The 24082-nt window shown below is 44.3% G+C and overlaps 1 protein-coding gene across 3 annotated transcripts in view; it reads left to right on the forward strand.

The window, feature by feature from the left end:
- The window catches only part of RPTOR (regulatory associated protein of MTOR complex 1), a 111326-nt gene that overhangs the window by 43145 nt on the left and 44099 nt on the right, over positions 1 to 24082 (forward strand). For 2 of the 3 annotated variants that reach the window (XM_071764697.1, XM_071764699.1), the window contains exons 8-17: positions 5238 to 5338; positions 6281 to 6425; positions 12376 to 12451; positions 12925 to 13026; positions 15879 to 15962; positions 17300 to 17410; positions 21117 to 21191; positions 21639 to 21704; positions 22343 to 22534; positions 23720 to 23860. In XM_071764697.1, the coding sequence (XP_071620798.1) occupies positions 5238 to 5338; positions 6281 to 6425; positions 12376 to 12451; positions 12925 to 13026; positions 15879 to 15962; positions 17300 to 17410; positions 21117 to 21191; positions 21639 to 21704; positions 22343 to 22534; positions 23720 to 23860 (1093 nt within the window). The remainder of the gene's footprint in view (positions 1 to 5237; positions 5339 to 6280; positions 6426 to 12375; positions 12452 to 12924; positions 13027 to 15878; positions 15963 to 17299; positions 17411 to 21116; positions 21192 to 21638; positions 21705 to 22342; positions 22535 to 23719; positions 23861 to 24082) is intronic. The other variant, XM_071764700.1, reaches the window with a different exon arrangement.

Raw genomic sequence — 24082 nt, forward strand, 5'->3', positions numbered from 1 at the left:
AACGCAGGAATCTGAAGAAATAATATTTCCTTGTGTTTTTTTAATAAGCTTCTGCATGGTGTAGCAAAGGGCAGCAATCATTCATTCTCATGCTGCCAATAGCAAATTATCTGTTATAACAGAAGCAATGAGGGTAAGGTTGCATCAGCTAAAATTTCTTGTTTGTTCTTTGCCTTACTAAATCATTTGATGTTAACTTGCATGTTTTACATTCAGATGAGGCTAAAAATGCTTCTCATTGCTACAAGCTCTTCCACAATGTGTATTTTGGAATAGTCAGACTCATGAGTAGTATGTAGGTATTTAATCAGGCTAATTTTAGATGAGAAAATTTGATTATTCTGTCTCATCTGAGCTGGGGAAGGTGAGCAGTGATTCTTGTAAAGCTGTAGTTCAGAAGCACTGATCTTTCCAAACTAGAAACAGGTTTTTCAGTTTACAACTAAAGTAACAGAGAGAGGACCCCAGCTAGGTGGTAGAGATCAGAGATGGGTCAGCCTAGGCAAAGGTGCACCAAAGGATGTTCTTTTCTCTGAACTCTTGTGGAAATGTGGCTGGTTTTGTTTTTCTTCTGATTTTAAGGAGATGAGGAGCAGGAAGGAAATCTGCCCAGGGGTTGGGTTGGCTTTGCCTGTGTACTCAGAGCTGGGCTAACAGGGATTTTTGGCATGAGAAGGTTGCTTTCCTGGGATTTTTTTTTTCCCTGGGTTTCCTTTGCAGGGGATGGGAATTCTCTGAGCAAAAATCCCGGTGACCTGGGAGCTGTTTTGCTCCTGGTGGGGCCACCTGGCAGGCAGTGGATTTAATGAGCAGGTGAATCCAGTGCCCCAGCTCCTTCCCCAGCTGGCAGGGAGCCCCTTGCTGTCAGGGGATGGTGACAAGGGACCTTTTCTGGGTGCCAGCTCTGAGCCAGGGTGGCAGGAGCAGTGTGGGGGAGATCTGCCCAGCTACACCCCGTGTGGTTCTGCTCTCAGAACCCCCCATTCCAGAGCCCATCCCTGTCATTCACCAGCACAAAATCCATTTATAAAAATCACCAAAAATAACAAATGTGAGACTAAAATTAATTTTGTTTCCACTTTTAAGTCTCGTCAAATGTCACTGACTGGAAACTATTAATGCTTTAATGTCTGTTGACTATTGATGAGTAATGGCTCAGTAGGAGCCAATTTAAAGACAAAGTGGGGAAAATAAAATCCTGAGATGCTACACAGCAACAGTAATGTAATGGGAGAAAATGGAGAAATCATGCAGTAATATAAGGGACAGCTTTGGTTCATGGCCTCAGAACTAAGCTGATCCTTCCTCTGCAGGATATCACAGACCTTGGAAGCAGTGGTAACAATGGTACTGACCTGTGTGTAATAAATAAATTGTTGTTGTTGGGTTAGCAAATTAGACCAAACACACTGTGTTTCAAAAAAGAGATACAGTATTGCCTGTAAAACAGGAAGCCCCCCTGCTGAGGAAGTAACAGCCAAGTAACACGGGAAGAACAGCCAGAGAACAGTCAAACAGCAGCCAGAGCAGTGCAGGAGAGAGGTTCCTGCCCAGCTGCAGAAAGGCATTTGATGAAAGGGGAAGAGTTGTGATTATCAGCAGGGCTAGACAGGGACAAATGCTATTTGTTGCCTGTTGAGCAACTGGAAGGGAAAAGGGCAGTTCTGGTGTTGGTGGCAGGACCGTGGTCCTTCTGTAGCTGGGCTGTGGGGTCACAGCTGCCTTTGCAAGATGTTTAATCAATCAGTCCAAATTCTGAAATCCTGCAGGCTGGGTTTTTTTTAGTATTTATTATTTTATTTATAGTGGAAGAACTATAGTTCTTAGTTTCCCTTTAGACTCAGTTTAGGCAGCTACCTGCACCTTCATATTCTTCCAGAAAATTCAGTAGAAGGTGTTGGAGCATATTTCAGTGTGTTTTGGTAAGGAGTGATAGCCACACTCTAGCAGGGATGCTCTGCCACTCTGCCTGGTGGTAAAATGCATTTGAGTTGAGGAAAAACGTTATTCTGAAAAGTTTCTGTTCCATAATAAATGTGGTTTCATTGGCATGGAGTATTTCATTTTATCACAGTTGTTACGGGGTATCAGTCTCTAGTGCAGGCAAAGCCCATTGTAAATACAGAGTGAAGATCGTGCTCAAAAGGATGGTTTTCATGGCAACACTTCTTTCATCTCTTTATACAGAGGGATGACTGAATTGAGCACTCGTGTACAAATCCTTACAGCACTCTTGAACAAATAATTTAAGAGCCTCAAACATTTTGTCTTTCTCAAGTAGTCTGCCAAGGCTCCAGGAGCCCAATCACAGCACTCCTGTACCATTCCTGTTCTGGGATGAGGACATATTGTCTTTGAGCACAATTAACTGCATTGATCCTACCTAAGCAGCTCTTGCCTGTTCAGCTCAGTTTGACAGAACGTATTCTTCTGGTTACTGTTTCACCATTTTCTAGGGCATGTTCTCTTTTTTTCCTGCGAGAGTGGGAAGTGGAATGGTACTATTTTCCCCCCCAAAACCTAAAATTATTGCCAATATTTGCAGGTGTACATCGATGCCAAAGCCTCTGGTTTTCTGAAGTCCAGGTATGATGTTGCATATCCCAATGCTTCATGCCTTTTATTCCAAAAATAGAGATAATGATGGACCCCATCCAGAGGGAGAACCTGGCATCCTTTGAAGCAAACACTTGCCCTGTAATTAAAGTGATTCATGGGATTTTGCTAAATTTCTGACAAGGACATTGATGGTTACACCTTGCACGAGCTCTTTAGTGACCCTGACATTTTGTAGTTCTCACTTTTCACAATAGACTGCCATGATTTAGGTCTCTGGGAAGGCTTCTGTCAGGAAGTTGACGGAAGAAGCAATTGAGAGCCCAGAGATGTTAAATTGCAGCGAGCAGCTGAGACAGCCTGCCCTTCTTTCCTTTGCTTCCCCTCCCTCCAGAATAGTTTTTACAAATGAGGTCTGCTTTGTCCTTACTGTCAAAGGCTCTTGCTGATTGTCAAAGCATAATGTGAAAGACATCAGGAGAAGTGATGCTGAGATGACAGCAGTATTCCTCGTGGGGAACAATACTTTCTGGAGCCTGGTGACATTCTGGTTATGCAGATGCATTCCCAAATAGAAATTAAAAGAAGCTTTATAGCCACAGGGTGGATTGGAAAGAGCACATTGTAGAGGGGAGATGTATCCCCCTGAAAAATGGCATGAACTAATTTTTTTGTAGTGGAACTCTACAACGATAACAAAAGTAAAGTGATCTCTGCTACTCTAGGAGAGGTAGTGTTTTAAGTTAACCAGTGTAAAACTGAGTATTTCAAGTCTTTAACTGTGTGGAGACACAAGTAGGAGATTGCCATGTGTCTCAGAATTCTGACTTCCTATTGTATGGTGCTGGTTGTGGCAATGCTGTGGTGTGGTGCAGCTCTGACTGGGCTGGGAGGTTGGTACCTGGTGGCACGAAAGGTGACATCCTGTTAAATTCTGTTTCCTGCCTGCAGTCCCTCATAGGTAGCTGTATTTCCTGTGGATATTGCAGGCAGTTCTAGAGAATACCAAATGCCTTTTAAAATCTGACACAAAACCCATACTAAGTACGTATTTGAAATCTACAAATACAAAAAAGCATCAGCATTCCTCGTTCCCCAAACTTTGGTTCCTAATGAACAACATTCTGATTTGGGAACACTGCTGTTTTGTTGCAGAGGGTGTTCTGCAATGCAAATATTTATGTGAATCCTCACAAGAGCAGTTGTGTGGCCTTGTGTTCCTTCTGCTTGCTCTGGGGGATCAGTTAACAAACATGGTTTCAGAGATGTATATTTTTCCTCAGATATTAAGACAGGAATTTTTTATAAGATGTTAATTTCTAGCTGTTACAGAATATGCTTCATCTGAACCTGCACGGAGAGAATGCTGCTCTGCAGATCAGAAGTTGCTTGCTTCACATACTCTGTCTTGATATTTTTAATATTGGAAACCCTGTTCCAGAAGGGAAGCTGGGGTGCACTAGGATTAAATCTCTCTGATGTCTGACCAGGCTTGGTGTTTCTGAAACTTCCCCGTCCTCTCTCTGACACTTTCTCAAGGGGAACAGAGCTGTGCTGAGAGTGCCAGGGTGTGTTGGTGTGTTTGAGTCACAGGAGGCTGCTGTTTGGTCTCTGAAATCACAGATACCAGATTGCATGTTGTTCCTGGAGCTGCTTTGGACCTCACGTCTGGCTACAACTGAACTTAATAGCGTGAGATCCTGGTTCTGCTCCTGGGTGAAATAACTTTGAGTGACTTTTTTCAGTCCACAAAAACAAGATCCTGGACCCTGGAACAACAAGAGTCCTGGAGGGCACTGCTGTTCCACCTTCATGGAATGTGCTTCAGTCAGGCCTTTGTCTCTGGGGTATTGATTCTTAGAATAAGAACTGGCAAGCCCAGAGGAGACCATGAGTCTTCTGTGACCTTTTGTGAGTGTCAGGCTACAGAATTTCACCAGGTTCCTCCTGAGCAGAGCCAAATAACTCTGAAGTGTCGTGTGTTTGCCTTGAGCTTTGAAAGGGGAGGACTGGATTGCTTCCCTTTCTTTTAGTGGTCAAGTGCTCTTCTTTCTTTCTCCACTTGAGTAAAGTATTTGTGGGCACCAAGATTTTTCTCTCTTGCAGGTGTTTATCCACAATGTTCAGGTTGTTCCCTGGAAGGGTTGCTAGAGTGAACTCATTAAATTCCTCACTGGGTCACCTTCATTCACTGTCCTTTTCTTTTAAGATTTTTCTGATGTTTATCACTCTGGATTTAATAGTTCCTGATCTATAGAATTTAGAGACTTTTGCTGCTGAGTGTCTGTGGGGCAATATGTTAATCTTAAATTAGGGTAAGGAACTGGCATTCAAGTGATGGATTTCCATGAATTCCAGGGTATTAATTGAAAACTTCTTAATTGCAGAAAATGTCTCCTATTTGAATAGCTGCTGATTATGCTTAATAACATTTTAAAAATATGCTGGATTTGCACCTGTCTGCAGTACTGGTGGCCATGTGATAAATCTGCAGACTGGATTTTGGATAAGGGGAGTTTTGCTAGCAACATGAATTCTTGGTTAAGAATGAAGGTTCTAGAAATACTGTCTTCCTGTCTTCTGTGAGCCTTGGTGTGCATGTGTCTGTCTCAACAAAAAAAGAAAAAATCAAAAAAAAAGTTTTTTAATAGGAAATGTTTGTGTTTTTCCCCTACTTGTAGGATTCCTGGAAGACTGAATGACAGGAGAACTCCCCTGGGAGAGCTGAACTGGATCTTCACTGCTATCACAGACACCATTGCATGGAATGTCTTGCCTAGAGGTAAGGCCTGGGCAGGTGAATCAGGTTCTCATCAGCATGAGTGTTGCTTATTCAAAGAAGAAAGATGAAAAGTAGAATAAGTGGGACACTAGAGTGAGGAGAAAATAAAGCCTGGTATTGACAGAACAGATCAGACTGCATCTTTTTTCTTCTTTTTTTTTTTTTTTAAATTTGCTCTTTTTACCAGCAGCATTTCAGCAACCTGATCATTAGGAACCAGAAAGGTTTTTTCTAGTGCTTACATGATTGCTTTAGCTTGAATAGTTTCCTTTCTCACTGTATTTGTAAAGAGCATTCTGTTTTATTTCAGCCTTTCTTAGTATCATAAAGAAAGTTTGTTTTTCCTCTATGCTGGTAAGACAGCCTGGTTTTCCCATGAGTAACTTCATCCCTTTTCTTTACCTGTGCTCTGAGTTAGTTCTTCTGGAAGATGAGGAGCTTAATCTGGAAACAGTTTCCCAGCTGTACTCTTTCTTATGCTCAGAACAAGAGAAATTCTTCTTTTTCTCTGTAGGAGATGATGCCTTCTTTTCTATCTTTGAGGATTCATTTTGGCTTCTTATAAGCACATCAAACTGCCAGCTAACAGATGTATAGCTCTTGGTTAAATAGTACACACAGGCCCTTTTTTTTCTCTCAGGGATTTCCAAAAATTTAGGGAGGCTGAGTTCAACTGAGACAGCAAAAGAAACATTTTATCCAGAAAAGGCAAAAAACAACCTAAGGCAGAAAGTATTCAATTCTGCTAATGGACAGCAACTGCAGTATTTAAGGGCAGATTGCTGTTTAAGAGCTGTCATGTCACTGCAAAACTGTTGTAGATTCCTTTTTACCGGAATAAAATATGAACATATTTTAGTGGTTTAAATGATTTTTGCTTATGACCTGAGGTACTCAAGTTACAAAAACACTCACCTCATAATTCATGCCATCTCTTGGCAGATCTCTTCCAGAAGCTCTTCAGACAAGACCTGCTCGTGGCCAGTTTGTTTCGTAACTTTCTCTTGGCAGAAAGGATCATGAGGTCCTACAACTGCACCCCCGTCAGCAGCCCCCGCCTACCTCCAACCTACATGCATGCCATGTGGTAAGTCCCCAGCCCCTCACCCTGCCTGCCCTGGGGAGATTCCAGGAGCCAGGAATCATTCTTACTCCTTGAATCTACTCAGAGCTGTACTGATGAAGTCAGTGGATGAAAAGCAGAGCAGTGTGTGGCAGTGTAAAACCCATCTCCAGCTGAGGTGCGCACGCAGTGATGAGGTCACTCTGCTTCAGTGCAGCCTCCTCATCTTTCTCTCCAAATAGAAAAGGGGTTGGGCAGCTGCTGCCTTTATTTTCAGAAAGCAAAGCTGGTCACCTGTGCTTGTGAAGGCTGGGGAGAGCTGTGGGCCCAAGGGAAAAATCCTTAGCTTGTGTTGCTAAAGTAGAAGAAATTTTTTGCTGCAGTTCATCTTTTACTGTTACTTTTAAGATGATTAATGGCATCGTAGGTGGCACAGTTATTGAAAAGCTCTTAAATATGTTTTTGACTGTCAAACAAATGTCCTGTGAAGCATAATAATAAAAACAATAATAACAACAGTAATAGCAAAAATGCTTGCTTTCATTTTTTCATTAAGAATAGAGCAGTACAAAATTTGGCTAAGAACAAGCTGGTGCAGTCAGGCTAACAGATCCTGTAGGAGAAAATGATAGCTGGGGAACTTGCTAAAAGGCTGATGAGATGGCAGGTAAGCCTGGCTAAGTGGGCTCAGTTTGCCTGCTTCTTCTGAATCCTTTTTGATAAGTTTCCTCCATAAAACTGTGGAGGAAAACAAATGCAGAGAGGGTGTGAAGTGGTGGTGACCAGCATGAAACTGGTGACAGCATCAGAGGGTCCAGGGAGCCCTGGCACCATGTGCAGGTGCCTGCTGGAGGCTGTGCTGGTAATGCCAAAATGAATTAATTATTGAAAAGCTTGGAGGCAACGGGGAGACTTTGGATGGAAAGATTAGCAACTGGGCAGCCTCTCTAACTGTGGTTGTACATGGCAGAGAGTGTTCTTAAGTGCTTTGGAGTACCAGCTTCTGGGGAAAGTTGTTTCAGTCCTTTGTAAATGCAGTGGGTTGTGTCAGCATCATGTCACGTGAGGCACTGGGACACGTGTAAGGGAAGAGTTGGAAAACCCACCAGAGTTCCCAGGGTGTCTTTCAGATGCTGCTGCTGCACGTGGATGTGGCAGAGCCTGAGGCAGTTTCAGTGGAGTGGAATGCATTTCTGCTGAAATTTTGAAACCAGTAAATTTCTTGAGTTATTTGTAGGTTGCTTATTATCAGCATGTTCAAACCCTATATTAGTGGTTCCTTGTGGGAATATAATTAATTCCCAGTGCCAGCCTATTAAAAGCCTATGTTTGTGGTTTCCCATGGGAGTCTGGCTTGCCCTGGAGTTGGTGTTGCCATCCACGTGTTGAACCACAGGAATGAAACTCAGCAGACCTTGATCCTGTTCTGTACCTCTCCCAGATCTGTGTGGTAGCATGAGGGATTCCATGAGGGATTCTTTTTTTTTGTTTGTGTTGTATCTCTCCTGGTGCAACCTGGTGCTGTAACAGCCTTTGTAAAGCCCCTCAGACTGTCTCACAGGGTGATGGCATCACTGCTCTTATGTAGGATATATATATATACACACAGATGTATACATACTGGGAGGAATTCCTTAAGGAAAGTCTTTTTATCCTTGTGAATCACAAACACTGGCACAGTAGATGCCAAGTGAGCAGAGAATCCTGTGACACACTTCATTCTGCGTCCTCCAAAAAATGTGCACTTGGAAGCAAATCTAGGAAAAGGGAAAAATCCACTTTGGTCAGAGGTGGCTCAGTTTATTAATGTGAACTTCTAGCAAGGACATATTTAGAAACTCATTTAGGGCTTGCTTAAATATTTTCTAAAAATAACCACCTGCACTTACCTAACACTTGTTTGGTGGGCTCTGACATATTTCACTCCTTCACATCTGCCTTACTTTTATTGGCTTTCTCTGTGTCACCTGCTTCAGCACAAACCCTTTGGGGCAGGGCTGTTTGCATTGCTGTGGTGCCTCACTCTGTTGGGTCTTGGCTGCTGTAGGCAGTGTATAATACAAATATTAATATTAATATATATTGATTGACTGTGCTATTCAACCTCGTGTTGTTTCGTCTGTAGTGCAGTGAGAACAGGAGGCCTGGTGCTCTGTCAGCATCTTGATATCTCTGTTGTGATGGATTATGGTTTATACATTATTGCTGTTGGCAGCAAGTTATATTCATGGCCTTTGAAAAGACCTAATAATGTGTTTGGAAATATTTCCTAACATAGGTCATACATTAGAAATGAAATACCTTAATTATGCTTTGGAAGAGGTATGATTTGTCCAGAATAGAAATATTGCACCAGTGTATACACCAACCATGGAATTCTAGTTGAGAGAAAGTCATAAAATACTGCATAAAAATAATATTGAAATTCTAGCAGAAAAGAAAACAGGAATGTAGCAACCCAGTTGCAGGTGAGAGCAGAGCTAGAGCCTCTGAAAAGGGTGGGAGTGGTGCAGGAGGGCTGCAGCTCTGCTCCCCCATTTCTCAAAGAAATTAATCTCATTTAGCTACACAGGAAAGTCTCAGTGTTTCAGCAAGATGAAAGTGATTGTTCGAAAGGGTATTTGGAACTGTTTGACATTGAAAGGATTAGATTAGTTCAGATTACAGTGTTGATTTAACCAGATTTTTTTTTATGTCTATGTGTTAATCTTAACATCTCTGAGACCCATTAAATAGTTTAATGGAGAGAAATATAGGAGAAAAATAGCAAAGCATAGATGTAAGTTGTGGCTAGAGCAGGGGGATGCATTGGTAGAAGAAAGAAGGATTTCACAGTTGTAACAAATATTTACAGCAATAAATATTTTTTAAAAATAGCTGTGTCTGAGCAGCTTCCCAGCTGTCTGCCCTAAAGCAGGCTTAGGGAGTTCACCGTGTCACTGGGAAGCGGGTGAATTCAGGCTGAAATCTGAGCATTCAGTCAAGCAGGACATGTTGTTGGATTGTCCTTGCAGAAAAAACAAACATGAAAAATCTTGTCCAACATACTTGATGAAGTCTGAAATATTTAACAGTTCCAGGAAGACAATTCAAACCAAGCAGATCCCCTGGTGCCTGAGCCCCAAGACTACAGATGGCTTCCAGTTCTCTTTAGTTGCTCCTCAGCATGACTGTCCCAGTAAGAAATACTCATTTTCACTAATACCACGTGTGGTGCAATGTAATAGAAACTATTCCCAGAATAAGAGAGAATGCTAAAAGACATCAGTAATAGATTGTGAAAAATGGGACATGAGAATTAAAAGCATTAAACATTGACTCAGCTCAGGAAATCTGAGTGTAAGAAAATCTGCCTTTGTGATCTGCCAACAAATGTGGTCCAGGTGGGTGAAGGGAAGCACAGGGTAACAAGAGCTTCAGCTCCTGTGGTGCCTCTTCCAGCCTCTCTGGAGTTGCTTTCTCATACCCAAAGGATGGGTTTGGACTGCACAGAAATGGCCTCCTCCTCTTAGGAGGGGTGTGATGGAAATCCTTTTCCTACGTAATGGGGTGAGATCAAATCTTTCAAAACACTTGGCAAAGAAGGGAGAGAGGTAGTGATGATCTCTTGGGCTGATATTTCTAAATCATTTCTAGGATGCAGCACCACCCATCCTTGTTCCCCTGCTGCTCCCTAATTTATATCTTGTTTGTGTGCTAAAGTGTAGTAATACCAGTCCAGGGAGCACATCTCCAAGTGGCCACCTTGCTCCTTCCCAGCAGCGTTTTGCAGCAGTCAATCACTGCTCCTCCTCCTCCTCCCCACCACCCCAGCTCTTCTTGTCACCCTGATCTAACAAGTGTTTTTTCCCTTCTGTTTCACCTCACATAGTCTGTGGCATTAGTCCTTCACCATTCCTTTGTGGCCTTTTTTGAATCTCTCCGTCACTGCAGTGCCAGCCCAATGTCTTGTTGCCTGTGCTCAGCCCTGAGCCAGGAGCAGTGGGGACTCAGAGCTGTGGCTGCTGGGCTGGGAGGGTTCCTGTGGGGCTGGAGAACCATTGTCAGGGTTTGAAGGGACTGGAGCTGATGTTCAGTGCTGTTAAGATCCTGCATTGATGGTTACTCCTTTAAAAGGTTGGGAAGCTGCCTGCGTGGCTATGTTGATTTTTAAATGGCCTATTTTTAGAAGCGTAAAAAGAGATTTTGTTTTAATCTACTAAAATCTCTTCCTAAATTTTTTTTGTTCTTTCTGTAAACACGTAAAACCTTTGAGATCTGACCTTGCAGGGCTGCTTTGGACGTTTTTATGGTAGTATTAATGCTTCTTACCTAAAATGACTTTGAGGAGCTCAGCATCTTAGCTCCGTGCCTCTGCAGTGCAGAATCCTTTTACAGGCAGCCAAAATAAGACTGGTTGTGGAATCGCCCCTTCCTTCTAGAAACCTGAAATTCAGAAGTATTCATTCTTTGCTTGAAGTGAAATTATTTTTGTACTAATTTACTTTGCCTCAGCCAGGAATAAATCTCTCTCTCATCAGCCCTGGGTAAATATTTTGTCTCCAGCTCAGGTCTTTATTGAGCATGTGGGAAGCATTTGTTGACCGTGCTTTGATTATCTCTTGATTACCTCCTAATTATATTGGCAGCATATTGTCAGGTGGAAGGTGAGTGCTGTGAAGCAGAGGGACAAGGTCTGGGGCAACTAAACAGCCTGCAGCTCTTCAATCCATTAAAAAAAAATGCAGTAGCCTTCTAGTTTATTTTTCCATCTAATTGGAGAGATGTTTTTTGGTTGGGAACAGCTCCCAGTTAGGCTGATGGGATAGATTTTGCACGGGAGCTGTTGTGATGGAAAGCTGTGTGATTTAAGAACTTATTAGAGCAGGTAACTAAAATACACTGTATTGATTATCACCTATGGCCTTGTGTCTGCAAATGTTCCCAGGAGAAGAAAAATGGCTTAGCCTGCTGGTGTTAGCACATGATGGCCACAAGCCACGGAAGAGCAAATGTGTCTGGAGAGTGAATTAGTTTCTTTTGTGTCAGAAATGCAGCAGGTGGTGGTTTGACTCACTTCAGTGTGCATAAATTCAGATGTTAAAATGAAAAGTGCGTGGAATGTCTGTGAGTTCCTGAATGTTCCTTGGCCACTCAGCTCTGAGCTGTTAGAGCTGACAGACACCACCAGTCACTTCAGCCATTCCAAGCTGGAGCAGAGAAGTGTGGAAATGGAAGCCTTGCAATATTTTTCTCTTCTAGTTCAGTGCACATCCCTCTGTCCTGGGGGTGGGTCACGTAGAGCTGATCACTGTAACCAAGGTTGCCACACAGAACCCTGCTGGGGGTGGGACTGATGGAGCCCCAGATCCTTCCCTCAGCAAGGTGTGCCGTGGGCCAGTATGAACCCAGAACCCCAGAACCAAGCTGGGGAACGGTAGCCCTGGTGGGGTGGGGTACCCAGAGGTGGGGATGGAAGATTGCTCAGCAGGGCTGCCTGTGCCTGAGCTGCTGTGATGTGCATGGAAAGCAAACCAGGAGCTGGGTGTGTGTAGAGGTGCATGTGCTGCAGGGACAGGGGCTGGAGCTCATCCAGGATTGAGCTCATTTTTCTAGCTTAAAAAAAAAGTGTCATCCATTTTTGTGCTAGAACAGGTATGTAACAAGACTGTGCTTCACTCTGGCTTCTTGCTGTGTTACAGGGAGGAGCAGTTTCTGTGCCCTTCAGCTAGGGATCCTTTCACCTCACCCACACTTTGTTGGACAGCCTGACATGATGCCCAACTTCACCTTCTCACTATTTTTCTCAATCATTTTTATATGTTACACTTGCCTTTTTTTTTAAAAAAAAAAAAGATACTATCAAGCATTTCTAAGCCAGCTAGAGAACACTGCGTTGTGCACATCCTTGTATGATCAGAATTTGAATTTACCTTGAGTTTACTTATGGATAACTTTTACTGACAGCTCTTTCCTCTTTTGCCTTTTTCTCTAGGCAAGCGTGGGACCTTGCAGTTGATATTTGCCTTTCCCAGTTACCTACAATTATAGAGGAAGGAACTGCCTTTAGGGTAGGTTGGAGGATATCTTGAAATGTTGTGTGCTCAGTTCAGCAGACATGGATGGACATATTTCTCATTGCTGTTGCGTTGGATTCACTGTGGACTTGGCAGAGGAAGCACAGTGGGCTACAGGAATGAAGCTGCCTCTGCAGAGCAGATAAATCCACTGCTCTTCCAGCTGCTTCTCATGTGGGAAAGATTAGCCAGATTTCCCTAAGACCTTTGCTATATCTTTTCCTATTTCTCTCTTTCTTTCTCCATTTTTCAAAACCATTGGGAAATGCCAGCACAACTAAGGGCCTCGTATCTGGTCGATTTTTGGACGCTAAAGAAGCCCCAGACAAATGTTTGCCAATGAAAAAGAATGGGCTCTGGAAACAGTAAACTGTGCCAGCTCATAGGTGCCAAAACTATTTGCTTCACTGTTTGTTTTTTTTTAAAGAAAACAACTCAAACCTGCATTCCTGTTGTTGCTCCAACAGCACAGTCCCTTCTTTGCGGAGCAGCTGACGGCTTTCCAGGTGTGGCTGACCATGGGTGTGGAGAACAGGAACCCCCCAGAGCAGCTCCCCATCGTCCTGCAGGTGAGCACGGGGGGGCTGGGCATCCCTCTCCTTGCCTGCTGAGTGCTCTGCTATCAGCCAGATGGTGTTTGGGTACAGAAATTATGTGGGCTCCTCCAGGATTAATTAGAGCTGATTGCATGGTTACTGGCCCTGTGCAGATGAAGACAAAGTGCTTCACTTCCCCCAGAACTCCCCTCACCACCCCGCAGAGCTCCCCACTAAAGTCCATTTGCAGCTTCAGCAGCATCAGGGCTCTGCTGCCTCCTCTTCTGCTCTGACTTTTGCCAGACCTCTTCACAGAGCAGCACATCTCATCTTTGTTGTTTCTCCCATGTTATCTCCTCTTACATGCCAGCTCTGTCAGACAGACTTTATCTTCTCTCTGCCTTCAGAAAGTGGAAGTTACTGCAGTGTGAATAGTCTGGAAATGGCTTCTTTATCTGGCTGGCACAGCCTGGAAAGTGTTCCCTTTAATGTGATGTGGAAATTTGCAGCAAGAACATAGAAATAAGTCTCTGAAGACCATGCCTGGAAGGAAAGTAGAATTTTGGTAGTCATTTGCTCAGACTAGACAAAGTTTACATGTATAAAGGAGAAGTAAATCTAGAAGGAACATATCACCTCATTTCTAATCATATTTTATTGCAGGGCACATATTACAATTGTCATCTGCTCCTGCCTTTTCCTCCCCAGGAGTCTGTATTGACAGAAATATAAAATCTTGTCAAGGTAGCTGAGGTCTTTTCACTATCAGGCAGCAAAAGTCTTTCTGGTGAAAGGAGCGTGGTGCCAAGCACTGGTACAAGGCCACGTGGCTCCTTTCACTAAATGAGAGAAGACTCTCCCTGCCTCTGTTAGCTGCCAGCTTGGTTTGTGACTGACAGCACCATCAATCTTTGTAAGACCAGATCTTAGTTTCCCTGAGCCTCCCAAGTCTTGAGAGATCAGCTGGATCAGCAGGGGTCTGGTTTATCTGTGTCTCTGCAATAGGACAAGGCAGCCTTCCACTCTGGCACCAGCCTTGCTGCTTTCCAGAGGATTGTTTGGCACTGGAGGGCTCTGCAGGTAGCTCAGCATTGCAGTGGAATTGAGAGGTCACCTGGCAAGGGAACCTGCTTCCCTTCCTGGAGCAAAAATGAGCTAAGACAAGGTAATTATTCTTATAAAGCATATTAATTGTATAGTGGAATAAGGTTTCTTGTTAACAGTTTTGAGATACTTTGAATCGGAGACCAGCTGCCTAAGAGAGGGAGGGAAGTGCTGTGTCCATGTGGCAGCACAGTGTAACAATGCCATAACGTCACTGGAGTTCAGAAATTGTCCATAAACTCCCCACAGTCTCCTCCAAGTCTCTAGGATTCATGTCAGTTTTGGCTTCAGGTTATTGTGCAAATCAGTTTGGGAAGTAGGATTATAAAACCTGAGAGCTTTTGTTTTTGAAAAGAATGAAATAGAGCTTTTAAAATAAAACATTCTGATTTGGTTAAAGGTTCTTGTGGGATGCAACAGCGTTGAGGTGGGTTTTTGCATCTCTGCCTGGAAATCCTTTTCAATTACACCCATTATTTTCCCAGCTGTGACAGAATTTGCAGATTTACGTGTTGTTTTTTTCCTGAAGGTCAGATAATAACAGCACTGTCAGATCTGGGTGCCTCCCACATCAGAGTAACCCTGCACCTAACACGTTCCTGTCTGCTGTTCCAGCCCTGCCCCAGCTTCCCCCTGCCCTGGTTTCTGTTCCTGCTTTAATCTCAAACAGCTGCCCCTGTTATTCTGTGCTGGGCATCTTTAAAGCACATTGTGAATCATGCCAAGTTCTGTAGTAAGTTTATGGAACAGGCTGGTGCCAACTAGGGCAGGATGACCAAAATCCTTCCTCTTAATGACCTGGGATCTGAGCTCTGATGTTCAGAGGTGAAAGGATTAGAGCACTGAACACATCCCCCTGGCTTCTTCTTCTGAACTTTCTCTGTGCAACTGTAGTATCTTGTATCAGTTGTCCACACTATGAGGCATGAGCCAAGTAATTTGGTTATTCTTGAATATTAAACAGGAAAAATAATTTAATTTGAATATGCAGTGTGGAAAAACACTGAGAAGGAGATGGATTTCCAGAGCTAAATCAAGAATTCTCTCTCCCTGAGACCTACACTGAGGGATGTTACTCAATTTAAAGTGAGGATTAAACGTTGCATTCCAATATCTTACATCTGTTAAGGAGATTAAGAACTGAAAGTCTGTCTGTTAATATTTCACACCAGGGTAGGTATAAGCCAGTAAACTACCACCTCGTAATCATTGTCAGACTCCGTTTTAATGAGATTTTTATTAACGACTAACGTGACCTTTTGCTTCCCTCTTAAGTCTCTTACATTGATTTGCCAAGGAAAGTGAAGCCTCTTTTTCTGCTTCTGAGCTGTTTTCAGTAACCAGAGGCTGGGCCTTTTCCTCACCTTTCAATCCTTCCTGCAGCTGCAGTCCTGTTCCTGCTCTGCTGGGGAAGGGCAGGCAGGATGAGGAGTGGCTGAAATCCACTGGGGCTTCTTCCATCTCTCAGAGTTCTGCTGCATGGGAACCACTGTGCTGGAGAGGACAAGCAGCAGAGAGCAAAGTGGAGCAGTGCTGTGGACACCTGCATTCCTAGGGAAACATCTGCACGGGGCTTTCTCCTTGGGAAGGGGGACAGGAACCCTTGGGGACACTGCAGGGTGGCGTGAAGGTTTCCAGCAGTCAGGGTTTCTCTTCCAGCTTTTTTGTTCAGCCCATCAGTTTGTTGGAAACCACGTGAGGATCCTGAGGTCCTCTTAGCTTTGCTCTGCAGTCACCAGGGTTTACTTCACTTCAGTAACTGTTGTCACTTTCCTCTGCAGGTGCTGCTGAGCCAGGTACATCGGCTGCGAGCTCTTGATTTGCTGGGAAGATTTTTGGACCTGGGTCCCTGGGCAGTTAGTTTGGTGCGTGGATGCTGCAAAGGGTCTTGTAAAAGTCTGATTTCTCTCAGTATAGGCAATAAATACACATGATGATTTACTGAGGGACAGTGTGGAAGATACTCCACAGATTTGACAAATGAGCAGTGTTTTATGTGTTCATGTGTGTGAATTGGAGCAAGCCTCCCTGAAAGAGAAGTGGTCTGTATTAATCAACAGGCTGAATAGCTGTTTGTTTGCATTACAACAAAGAGGAGTTCCTTGGGAATAGTTCAGTGTAAAATACTGTAAGGCACAAAACAGGAGGAAATATCTGGGACAAAGAGGAAGGTTTGTTATGTAAAATCAGTAACCAAGAAATAGCACATATGATTGTCATGTGCTCTCCCAGCTTACTGGCTGCATCATTTTCTTCCTTTATCTATTTGCTCTGTGGATTTTAGAAGCCCTTCTGAGAGGCAGCAGCTGCCTTCTGCATTTTGGAAAGTGGCTAGCACAGTGCAGATCATAAATAAGGATTACAGAAAGAATAGTTTAAAACACTCTTGTAAATGGAGCTATTTGTTGATAAAAGTGATGAAGATGAACCACCAGCTGGTCCTGGAATAGTTCTATGATGGGACTCTTTACTGGTTTTCTTAACCTTCCTCTTTCATCTCAGCCAAGAGTCCCTCCTGCATGACTTCACAGGCAGCTTAGCCCTCAGCAGTAGGAAAATATTACGTATTCAGTAAGATTTTCAGCCCTCTTGGATTATAAAGTTGTGTGAGGATCAACACATAGCTGCAGGTCAGCCTCAGTAGCCTGTGCCCTGGCTATTGGCCATGTTGCCTGGTGATGCCAGGGTGCTGTATGGATGGTGACCCACAGGCGCAGTGAGACATTCCAAGTTTTCTCACGTTCCATGTCCTCCTGTGAGTTCTGTCTCTAATCCCACAGAAAAGACTTGATAAAAAGTCTGTGTAAGGTGAGAGGCCTGTTTAATTTCCAGGGGGAAGCCAGTAATTATGGAGCTCTGCAATATGTTTACTTGTGAGAGCAAATGGCCCCATCTGAGCAGAGTGCAGCGTCTCATGGAGCAGGAACAGCCCAGGCTGTGACAGGGAGAAGGCAGTGCTAGATTAACTCCCAGTCTCTGTGAACCAAATGAGTCTGAAAATGTCTGGTGACATCCAAGATTAAAGCAAGCAGTAGATAAATACACAGGGATCCCCTCTTTACTAGAAATGTAAGAAATTGTTTTCTCCCAGATTTCTCATCTGTGTTGTTAAATCTGCTGCGTCTCGGCAGAGCGCTCAGTCCTGCCCCCGCAGCAGAGCTGAGCTGCTCTCCAGGCTTTGCTCTTCTCTCTGCCTCCCCAGGCCCTCTCTGTTGGCATTTTCCCATATGTGCTGAAGCTGCTCCAAAGTTCAGCTCGTGAACTGAGACCACTTCTTGTCTTCATCTGGGCCAAAATTCTGGCAGTGGACAGTGTGAGTACTTAGCTGTGTCTTTTGGGTTTCAGCAACGTGTCCTTTTTTCCCTCCCCCCTCATTTGCTTTAGACTTGAGCCTTTCTCCTGAGGTGCTTGGAAGCCAGGCAGCAGTAGCTGGGGACCAGCATATTATCTCATTAGTTTATTCCACTGGGGTGACAGCTCGCTTCTGTCGTGTATTCCCAGGTGCACACACTTGTGCTCTCCCTCAGTTTGTTCACTTGGGTTGGTATCAAACTTGTTTTGTTCCTGCCAGTTGTCAAAATGGGGTGTGTGTAGTCTTCAGACAGAATTTTTCTAGAAATAAACCAAAAGTAGTTTTTTGTGACTTTAATTTATAAATCCTGCTCCAAGTTACATGCATGTGCTGATGCACTGGAGGTGGCTGGCACAGATTTTTACCCCCCATAGGTGACAGGTTATTCCTGTCATGGGTCCCGGTTTCTGGTCTTCTCTACAATATTTTTGCACCTTTTGGGGTGAGGTTTAAGAACTGAGCCTTGATTTTTAAAGATGGCCTTAGCCAGAGCTCTAGTCTGTGGGGTTTAAAATAAATAATTAAGCAGGTAAGTAATTGCAGATAAATTTGTGTAGTCATTTAAATGGCTCCATGGTTTGTGGGTGCAATTAATCAAGCAATATAAAATTATTAGAATTGGTGCACATAGTTAATTGTGGGCACAATTATAAGCTGATACAAAATTGTTTGAATTGCTTATGGAAGTTGGATCTTGACTATTTGGGGGGGTATTTTTGTTATATCTCTTCCATTCTAGTATGCAGAACAGTATCAAATTTGTTGGAATTTTTCCCCGTTGTTGATCTAGTGTTGTCAGGTTTGGTTTTATAAATATATTTTCATTAACATCCTAAGAGAATTTTGGAAAGCAAAGGAAATGAAAACTATTCATCTTAAAGCTACTGTTGAAAAGCTTATTTTTGATGCATGCCTTTCCATGGCTGACACTTCAGCCCCAGGTACATTTCAGAGCAGGCTCATGTATAATTTACAGGGAGTGTTGTGCCATCCTTCATGCTCTCTGGTGATAAAGCCAACCTGAGGGGGCTCTTTCCCCCTCACCCCCTCCTGCTGCCACGGGTCCTGCTCCTCACAGGCTGAATTTTATTGCCCCACTCCTTTGGTGGGCTGTGCTTTACAACAAAACAACAGAAAAAAATACTCTTCAGTTTTGTATATGGATTTCTTTCCACTGTTCCAGTCCATAGCTCCAGGCAGGTGGTGCAGGAGGGGGCAGCCCATGGCTCAAGTTGTCACCTCAAAGGGAACAAACCCCAGAAGTTATCCTGTCAGAAGCTCTGGCTCGAGTGGGTGCTGCCTCCACCCCCCAGACAGATGCAATGTTTATTTTCAAACATTCTGCCAGATCATCTTCATCCTCACAGTAACTGTACAGCCCTCCTTCACCTGCTGTCCCCTGAACATGAATTTTACTTGGTTTCAGGAGGCTGTAGGTGATGGAATTGCTGTCATTAGGAGCTGATTGCTCATTCCTCTTTGCATTTGGCTGTGACTGGGAACAAGTTACATAAAGACTCGTGAGTGCCCGGCAGAGCAGAAGATCTGCTCAGAGAATATTTCTGTTCTGGGCCCTCCCTCCCTGGGCAGGAGGCAGCAGGAAGGCGTTCTGGCACGAGGAGCAGTGTAGTGTGCCATGTGTCTGTTCAGACAGTGCCTGCAGTAAGCATGGTGTGCTGGGGAGGATTGTGTCTTGCCATACAAATCACAGCATAAAACAAGGGTATTGCAGAAACATTGCACCCCAGGTTGAATCGTTTAGGTCAAGAACTGCTGCCTGGGTAATGCTAGGTCAACAGCACCTTCTGTATCTTAAACACTTGCATTTAAGGGGAAAAAATCCCTCCCCACCCTCCCAGAATAAGGAATTTAAACAAGAGCAAAAAATCCTGCACATTAAACAATACTGAAAATGTGAATACTGCTAAAGTGAGACAGCAAAGAAGAGATCTTTCTACTGCAAAGAATTGGCTGAAGGGCTGGAAACAGTAGGAAACAAACATTTCTCATGCTCTTTAAAGCCGTGGAGGGGCATAAATAATGTGCTAACTTTCCAGATGTGTCCTCTGTTAGAATTATTATGGCTGCCATTTGTCATCTGGTGATTGGTACAAACATTCAGGTTTGGTGTTCCCTGAGGACAGTTTGGTAAAGGTGCCCATCTCTGGGGCTCACCCCAGACACCCCGAGCCGTGGCCGTGCTGCTGGATTCCAGGAGCTTGTCAGATTTTTAGGGAGAAGTTACAGAGCACATAAGTTATGTTAAGGAGAAAGAGGAGATCTGTGCTCTCGTCCCTCCCCAGCACTTTATGTAAGTTCTGAACTTTCACAAGCCTGCAGCTTGCTTTGGTCATGTTGTGTTATTATTCACAAGTGTAGCTGCTTATTCCTTGAGGGGGAGGAGGTGTTATTGGTGCTGGCTTATTCCATATTGTTTCCAGAATCTTAGTGGGGAGGGTTTGAGCAAGTGTGCTGGCTTTGGAGCAGAGCCTCCCTCCCCCCTGCCTCGGGTACTTGGGCACCAGTGGCAGGAGGATAAATGCAGTGTGAAGACAGGCAGCCTCTCCTTGCTGCTGTCTGTTTGCCTACATTATAGCAGAGTTTGTTTTTTTAAGGAACAGTACATATTATACAGAGAATGAGACAGGGAAAGGAAGCCTGGGTTTTGTGTGCAGCATTACACAGGAGTCAGGAAAGCCTCTCGTAGCTGCAGCCTGGCATCAGTCCATTCCCACTGCTCTTTGGTCTGCCAGAACCAGCATCTTCACTCCCTTCAGCAATCAGATATTCTCTTGCATCTGTCTTGCCATCCCTTCTCCTTTCAGCAATTAGTTCCCTCCTTCACCTTCTATGCCTGATAAAAAATCGATGCTGCTGTCTCTGGCATGAGGCACAGAGCCACAGCCACAGGGGAAGGGGTTGCCAAGTCAGAATTTCCCTCCTTTGGTTTTCACTCTTGTAGTACCAATTCTTCCAGTTTGACCCTAATATGTCAACCTGAAGCCTGAGCTTGTGTGTTAGCAAGGCCAGGTGTACACGATGTGCTTCACTGCTGGTGCTACCCCAGGAAAACCTCCTGTTTCCTCCAGGCAGGGGAGTTACTCTGCAGCTGTGGGTTGTGTGTAGTAGGAGATGCTGCTACAACGTGTTGCTGCTGTAAGGATTTATTACACGTTAGTATTTGGCTAAATAACAGAGCAGCTGTTTGTGTAGATGACCTGAAATCTTCCTGTCAAAATCAAACCCTGCCTGGGTGGGGGATTGGACAGAATGTAAAGAATAAATATCTAAACAGTGAGTAGTTCCTTCTCCACCCCCTGCCCTCACAGGTTTACTGGCTCACTGGGCCCCTGTAAGAGCAGCACGTGCTGGGTTTATCATGAGCAGCAGTTCCAGGAGCAGCCCTCAGGTGAAAGGTGGCCCCGTAGCAGTCGTGCTGAGGGGTCAGGGGGCTCCTCACCCCCCACGCTGCTCCCCCTGCCCACCCTGATCCCACAGGGTGTCTGGCTCCTGCCCTGGTGGAGGGCTTGTGCTTTGTTTTGCTTCTCAAATGAAAATGTGATTTGAGAAAAATGATTAAGGCATGAAATATTCATACATCATTGGAGGGAAAAAATATTGTTGTGTTATAGTGCTCATTGTGGTTTTTCTTTCTCTCATTTTTCAGTCATGCCAAGCTGACCTTGTGAAGGACAACGGGCACAAGTATTTCCTTTCAGTTCTGGCAGATCCCTATATGCCAGTAAGGACAAGTCATCTTTACTCAGGCTCTGGTAGCATTTGCTTAGCTTCTCTGAGCTGCTCTGTGGCTGCTGTGATGCTGTTGGTGCTTACGTTGGGCTGCTCCCCACCTCCATCTCTGTGACACACACAGCTCTGCTGCAGTGACCAGGGAGTGAAAACTCCTCCTGCCAGCTCGTGTGCTGCAAGCAGCCAAACCCAACACCAGTTGGAGTTCTATCAGGGCAGGTTACTCAGTGCTGACAGGGAAGGGGGCTGGTGGCTGGGTCTCAAGTGTGACTAATAACAACAGGACTGGATGACAAGGAATTCTGGCTTGCTTTCCCTCTCCTGTGCTTTTAATGGGATACAAAGTGCAGTTAGAATAATGTGATGTTTCAGAAAGCACAGGATGTGGCTGTTCTCTGACTTGTTCTCCAGCTAACAAGTAGTTGTATGTTGTTTTAAGGCTGAACACAGGACCATGACAGCTTTTATCCTGGCTGTAATTGTTAACAACTACAACACTGGGCAGGTGAGTCCCAGCATCCTTTTCCCTTCATTCTCTCCTACATCTCCTCTGTGTTGGGTCTTTACTTTGGTGTAAGTGTCCTGGCTTGCATTAAGGTGCAACCCTGAGCTGGAAAACTGACATAGAAGATTGCTTTACATTATTTTTGTGTGGATAAAAAGAAATTGGCCTGGAAGTGTGACAAAAAAAGAGAGGTACCTGGCACCTGAGTGTGGAGGTTAAGGACACAAAGTGTTCATCTACCCCTGTGGGCAGCACACTGATGGGCTGGTAGAGAAATTGTGCCTGGTTCCTGTCAAGTGGGAACTTGATGTTTGTGATAAAAATCTTGGGAAGGGTGTGTGGAGAGAGCCATAAACCTTGGGGCTCTGACAGGTGCAAGGAATATTTCCAATCAGGCAAAAAGTCTTTATACATTACAGGAAGCATTTCTAGTGCTCAACTGTTTAACTGGCTATGACAGCTTGTAGCTGACTTCCCCTTCATACTGCTTCCAAATAGTATTTTCTAACAAAATCAGTATCTAACCACCAAATAATTATTTTCTTTCGATTTCCTGTCTGTTTCAGAAATAATCATCTTTTTTGATGATGAGGTGGGAAGCTGTTGTCCAAAATAAATTGCATTGATTTGTGTTTTAGGAAGCTTGCCTTCAAGGAAACCTGATTGCTATTTGCCTGGAGCAGCTGAATGATCCACATCCTCTTCTGCGTCAGTGGGTGGCCATTTGTTTAGGACGGATTTGGCAGAACTTTGACTCAGCCAGGTGGTGTGGTGTGAGAGACAGTGCTCATGAAAAGCTCTACAGTCTCCTCTCGGATCCAATCCCAGAGGTAAAAATCCAATTTTTTCAGTAAACGCCAGTTGAATTGTCAAAATTCTGGCAGAGGGCTACAGAAATACTTACAAAACCAGGATCTTCAGGAGCTTCATGATTGTGTGCTGGGTCAGAGAAGGATCTGATTGCTGGTTCTTCAAGTTGGTGCAAATGATGGTCCTGCAAACCAAAGGAAAGCAGAGGGATTTTGCACAGCCCTAGGATATTGGCACCAGAGTGAGGAAGCACCATGGGTTTCATTTGCTTGTCAGAAGCCTGTTAAAAATGTGGTCCCAAAGCTTGCTGTGTGTTGCAAAAATCCCTGTACCCTTTTTGTCCAAGTATGGAAACTGTTCTCCTCCTGGTATGTGTGAAAATACATCTTGAAGTGTTCTACCTTTGTGACAAACTCTCCAAGAGAGAAGCAATTCTTGAGCAGAACCTGACTGTGATTGACAGAGCATGTCAGACCCCAGTGAAACTGCATCGTGTGTGGGAGAAGTGAGCCTGGAGATAAACACCTGTGCTAATGTGCAGGGATTAAAGATGAGATTCCCCTTTGCATTCAGTCTGTCTGTCCTGCATCCTCCACCTCCTTTCTTCAGCCCTATCTTTCCCCCACTTTACAAGTTGGGGAATCTCATCTTTAATCCCTGCACATTAGCACAGGTGGCACCGTGTCCCCACCACTCTGCCCAGGCAGCTGTAAGATGACCAAACCCATGGACCCCTCCCTTCTTTGTGTGATCTGGCACAGTTTACCCCAATTTGAGCTGCTGTGTTTTCTCCTTTTCTATTTTTCCATCATTTTCTACCTTTCTGTAAGCCCTTACCTGGAGACTGTAGTTCAGCATTCTTGCTAAAGAGCTTCACATCCCAACAGTAACTCCCTGTCTACCTTATTCCTGTTAATTAATATTCTAGGTAACATCAACTGGAAAAATCACCCATGGGGAGGTCACGGAGTATTCTGGGAAATTGAACATACTCCTGCACCTGTGAATACTTAAAACTCAGTGCTTTGCTGAATCTGTTTTGCGTTTTACTCTCCATGGGCTTCCCTTTAACCCTCCCAATTTACCTGACACAGTACTCCAGGTTTCCTGAGGTGCCATTTGTGGCGGTAAAAAAAAAAAATTCAACTGGCAAACTTTGGGCTGGGAACAGGAGGAAAATAATAATGAATGTTTGTGTCTCCCAGGTTCGCTGTGCTGCAGTCTTTGCACTGGGAACGTTTGTGGGGAACTCGGCGGAACGCACGGATCACTCCACCACCATCGATCACAACGTGGCCATGATGCTGGCCCAGCTCATCAACGATGGGAGCCCCATGGTCAGAAAGGTGGGGGAAGGCTGGGAGGGCTGGTGGGGGTGGGCTCTGTGCCATGCCTCACCAGAGCCTGCGTTATTTAATAGACATTTCAGTGGATTTGACTCATTTGCAAGTCTCTGCTCCATCATGAAGGCTTTTCACTTCAGTTCCTGCTGAGAAGCCATGACAACACTGGTGAGAACTGCAGCTCAGAGCCTCAGGGCAGGCACTGGGGCTGCTGTTTGATCCATT

This window comes from Heliangelus exortis, chromosome 20 (genome assembly GCF_036169615.1).
Source record: "Heliangelus exortis chromosome 20, bHelExo1.hap1, whole genome shotgun sequence".
NCBI classification, from domain to species: Eukaryota; Metazoa; Chordata; class Aves; order Apodiformes; family Trochilidae; genus Heliangelus; species Heliangelus exortis.